This window comes from Dipodomys merriami, unplaced genomic scaffold, assembly GCF_024711535.1.
Source record: "Dipodomys merriami isolate MVZ:Mamm:240054 unplaced genomic scaffold, mDipMer1.0.p SCAF_123, whole genome shotgun sequence".
Lineage (NCBI taxonomy): Eukaryota > Metazoa > Chordata > Mammalia > Rodentia > Heteromyidae > Dipodomys > Dipodomys merriami.
Window position 1 is genome coordinate 1,267,499 of NW_027202527.1, and position 5,272 is coordinate 1,272,770.

The 5,272-nt window shown below is 35.7% G+C and overlaps 1 protein-coding gene across 1 annotated transcript; it reads left to right on the forward strand.

Moving 5' to 3' along the window:
* Positions 1-763: 763 nt before the first annotated feature.
* LOC138823793 (amelogenin, X isoform-like) lies at positions 764-5,272 on the forward strand. The gene is made up of 4 exons (XM_070017351.1): positions 764-817; positions 2,855-2,902; positions 4,522-4,566; positions 4,811-5,272. The coding sequence occupies exons 1-4, from the start codon at positions 764-766 to the stop codon at positions 5,270-5,272; spliced, it is 609 nt and encodes a 202-aa protein (XP_069873452.1).

Below are 5,272 nucleotides of genomic sequence, written 5' to 3' on the forward strand. Positions count from 1 at the left end.
TTTGTTCTTATGTAATTATAAATTAGATTAATGTTGTATGACTCTAGGTTACAGAAGCTTCAGTAACTATCTATCAAATACAGCAAAAAACATCAAAATATCATCATGAAAAAGCTGGTGCTAGTGGCTCATTCCTATAGTCCTAGCTACTTAGGAAGCTGAGCTCTAAGGTTCATAGTTCCTTGAGACTCCTATCTTCAATAAACTACCAAAAAATAAAGCTGGCAATGGAGTTGTGAGCAAAAGTAGCTCAAGGAAAGCCCAGGCCCCAAATATGTGTGTGTGTTTATGCATACACACACACACACACACACACACACACACACACACACACACACACATATACATACACACACACACACATTATCACAAGCTATGATGCTTTAAAATTTTCTTTAGTTCCATGGTTAATTAAAAGCTAACTTATATTACTCTGATGAGAAATAATGCATTTGAGCAGTTACCTTACATACAATGATTCTTCTTTTTCTAACAACAAGTAATTTATTATATGTCAATATGAAGCATTAATGATACCCATTTTAATGTTTTTTATTGTAAAAACAGTGTACAGAGGGGTTTCAGATACATGAGTAAGGTAATGAGTACATTTCCTATTGAGCATTATTAACACTTCCTTTGTTTATCACCTACCATCCCTTCCCTCCCCAGCTTCCCAACTCCTCCCCCGCCAAACTTATACTAGTAATGATACACATTTTTAAAGAAGAGATGTTGACTTACATTTCAGAATCATCAGAAAATGGGAACATGGATTTTGTTTGCCTGCTTGCTGGGAGCAGCCTTCACTATGCCTGTAAGTGAATTATCCCTTACCATGTCTCTGTCCAATTTTACATATTTGGAAAGAAAAACTCTCCTATAATTGGGAAATGCTAGGGTTTATAATATCATTCACATAGTAAATGTCTCTGTGTTTAATACTCATTTAAGGTGGTCATTAATATAGATACTTTTCACTCAAATTTTCTCTGGATTGTTGGAAATAGAATTATTAATTAATATTAATATTTGTTAATGTTGCACTATAATGTTACACATTATAAACATATATCAGAAGATCATTCTATCCCATAAATGTATACAATTATTGTCAATTAAAAATTAAAAATAAACATGTTTTCATCAATTATTCAAATTCAGAATAGATGTGAAATGAGTGCATTCATTTCCATTTAACAAGCACTCAGGACATTTTGTTGAAACAATTAGCTTTTAATTATGGGACCAGTAAAATGTCTCTATTAAGATGTGCTTCCTGAGCTATGTCCCTGCTCTCAGAGGCCTTTCTGTTAAACAAATGGTATATTTTAGCACAGTTGTCTGAAATCCTACCTTATGTGTCAAATATATAGTAATTATTTTATATTTGACTATATCAAAGACCAGCCAGAGAACTTAAATATATGCTTCTCTTTTGGTCACACATAAGACCAAAATTCAATTCTCTGTTTTTTAGGAATTTTACATTCTGAAACATGACTACATTAGAAACTCCATGATTCAACATTCTCTCGCTCAGGGCTTATAACAAGATAGTATTGAAAAGGTAGTTGCTGTACTAAAACAATTTGTATGTGTAAAAGTAAGTTACTATTGTGGGACACGGTAGGATCAAGCATGTAGTCCTAATTAGTTGAGAGACTGATAATGGAAAGATTTCAGTTTGAGGTCAGCCCAGGCAGAAAAGTCTGTGAGATCTGTTCAGTATCCATGGATGGGTACTATGGATGCATGTTTGTCATCCTAACTTTATGAGAGACTGAGATTTGGAGGATCAAAATTTCAAGTCATCCTGGGCAGGAAAATTTTCAAGTTTCTGTTTTGGTGGACTAAGCTAGGCATGATGGCAAAGGATAAGAAGTCTAAAGGTAGTTATTCTTCAGGCATTTTCCTGAAAAACTTTATCTAAAAATAACCAGCAAAAAATGGGATAGTGATGTGGTAGAGGAACTGTTTAGAAAGGCTAAAGCTTAGAGTTAAAGTCAATACAACAAAAATGGAGTAAATTAATATATGAAAACTTTAAAAGAAGACAATAGAAGTAATGGCTGGAGGAAGATTCATATGCTTTTTATGTTAAACTTTAAAATTTGTCATAGAGAAAAGAGAAATTAGTAAAGAAGATTGAATAAAAAAGATTGAGTAAACTTCATAAAATGAACTTTTGTATTTTTAATCTGAAGAATTTAGAGTATTTCCATTTAACTGAATGTTTTTGTTACATTACTTCAGTTGTTTCTTTGTTAGTATTATTTATTTTTCATACTAACAATAAGAAACGCTATTCATAAGTAAGCAATTAAAAACTAATGGATGCTATGGGGAAACAAAGGAGGAGGCAACAATACTTGATAAGAAATGTACTCACTATCTTACCCATGTAATTGTAATCCCTCTGTCTGGTATTTTCACAATAATAAAAAAAATTTAAAAAAAACCTAATTTAAAGACCCAGGGTCAATTGTTTGTTTGTTCTCTCTCAACATGGAGGGAGTTAACTCAACAAAGAGATGGGTAGAAAAATGAGATCACTGGAGGATAATTATATATTCTCATAATGTATGATGCTTCTGCTTCCAGGTCTTCCACTAAAATACTCTAGCTCTTAGAAAACTCAGCTTCTAAGAGCCTCTTTAAAATAGGAGGCTTCTTTTTCACAGCATACATAGTAAAAGAAATAGACCCTCATATATATATATATTCTATATGATGTAAAAATTGATTGAATCTCTTAATATTAACAATTGATATTGATTGAATCTCTCTTGTATTCTCTTTTCTTTCCCTTCCTTTCTTTTTTTGTATTTTTCTTTCCCCTTCTCTATAAAAGCTACCACCTCATCCTGGGCACCCTGGTTATATCAACTTCAGCTATGAGGTAATTTTTCTATTTACCAATTTTGACTATAATTTTAGTTAACAGTGCCCACAATTTCTTTAATGGGTGTTTTGAGTCTTAAGAAATTACTTAAGTAGTCATACTTTTCACTTTCCACCACTAGTTTCCAAATAAGTTTAAATCTTGACAATGTCAGGCTTTCTTTGTCCTTTGCTTTTCCAACTGGGTACTCTGATTCTTTCTCTTCAATATAACTATATATTATCTATCATTTACCATCAGGCAGACTTGTTGGTAACCAGAAAGTAAATTTGATTTGAATAGACTTGTTCTGGTTCAGAATGTAAAACATCTTAGTCAGAATGTAAAATATCTTAGTCATGCTTAGTCTAGATGTTGAGACTTCTAGATGGAAAATTTCTGATTCTAAGATATTGAGAGTATCTCTGTTTAGTCAGTGGCAAGTAGGAAAAGCTTTTTTACAGTGATGGAAATTTTAAGAGCTCTGGTGTTGATGTCTTACCAAATCCACATTAAATACATAAGCTTAGAAAAAATATTTTCTTTCTCTGAAACTTTATCTTTTCCATAGAATGGAAATAATGCCAGCTGTTGGTGATTCAGACATGTAATTCTAGCTACTGAGGAGGTTGAGATCTGAGAATAGTAGTTTGAAGCCACCCTATGAGACTTTCATCTCCAATAAACTACTGAGAAAGAACTGGAAGTGGCACTGTGGCTGAAGTAGTAGAGTTCTAGTCTTGAGTAAAAGAAGCTAGGTGATAATGCCCAGGCCCTGAGTTCAAGCCCCATGGACCAGCAAGAATAAAATTATATATATTGTCAGTTGTGGAGCTTGAACTCTGGGATTGGGCACTGTCCCTTAGCAATTCAGCTCAAGGCTTGCACTCTACCACTTGAGCCACAGCACCACTTCCGATTTTCTGGTGGTTTATTGAAGATGAGTCTCATGGTCTTTCCACCTGGGCTGGCTGGGAACAGCCACCCTCGGAACTCAGCCTCCTGAGAAGTGCCTGGCTAAAATAAAATTTTTTAAAGAATGGAAATAATGATAATATTGTTAGAGAATAATACAGAGATATGTCTGTAACATATCAAATTTGAGCAAAGTTGATTGTTACAAACCTGAGGCTAAATGTAGGCTCAAGTAAATAACCTATGAATCTTTTTATACATACAAAGCTGAAGAAAATGCTAGAGTCTGAGAGAAGATTTTTCTGTTAAGACTTAGAAAAGTTAACATACTGTACCAGTAAATCTGTTTTGAAGATAAGAAACAGCATGCTCATTGATTAAATAAAAAGGGATTAAACTAAAATGTCATAATTTTGCTTGGTTTTTTCTTGCAATAATGGACAGAGATTTTAGAATTGAACAGAACGACTACTTTTATAAACTTTGACAAGTTAATAAAACACTTTAAATCCTCAGGACTTCGTCAATAAAAGTGAGGATGATGGTAGTTGCCTTAGAGCCTGAGACAAAGCTGCTTGTGAGAAATACCCATATTTCCAGATAATATTGGCAGAACTGCATCAATGAGCGTAGCAATAATCTTAATGAATGAATAAGTATATAGTTTACATTATACTAAATTTTAATTAATTAAGTGTATCTTAATGTTTCTTTCACCTAAGGTGCTTACCCCTTTGAAATGGTACCAGAGCATGTTAAGGCAACCGGTACGTATGTTTTTCTTTATTTCTTTGAAATAGAGAGTATTTAAAATTTGTTTGTAAGTGACTATATTTAAAATTTGTTTGTAAGTGACTATCTTATCCACTCCACCTACAGACACTAAGAGTTTAGTTCATAAAAAGTTGTCTCTGTGTATAGACACTGTTATATAAAGAATGGAATAAAACACGTAGTACACTGCTCCAGGTGGAAATCAACTAAGCCAACTGACTTTCTGTTTCTCACCAGTATCCTTCCTATGGTTACGAACCCATGGGTGGATGGCTGCACCACCAAATCATCCCCGTGCTGTCTCAACAGCATCCCCCAAGTCACACCCTTCAGCCTCATCACCACCTCCCCGCGGTGCCAGCTCAACAGCCCGTGGTCCCCCAGCAGTCAATGATGCCAGTTCCTGGCCACCACTCCATGACTCCAACCCAACACCACCAGCCAAACCTCCCTCCATCCGCCCAGCAGCCCTTCCAGCAGCCCTACCAGCCCCAGCCCGTTCAGCCCCAGGCGCACCAGCCTATCCAGTCCCAGCAGCCTCGGCACCCCATGCAGCCCCTAGCACCACAGCCACCTCTGCCTCCGATGTTCCCCATGCAGCCCCTGCCCCCCATCCTTCCTGATCTGCCTCTGGAAGCTTGGCCAGCTACAGACAAGACCAAGCGGGAAGAAGTGGTGAGTAAACCTCCAAGTCACTAA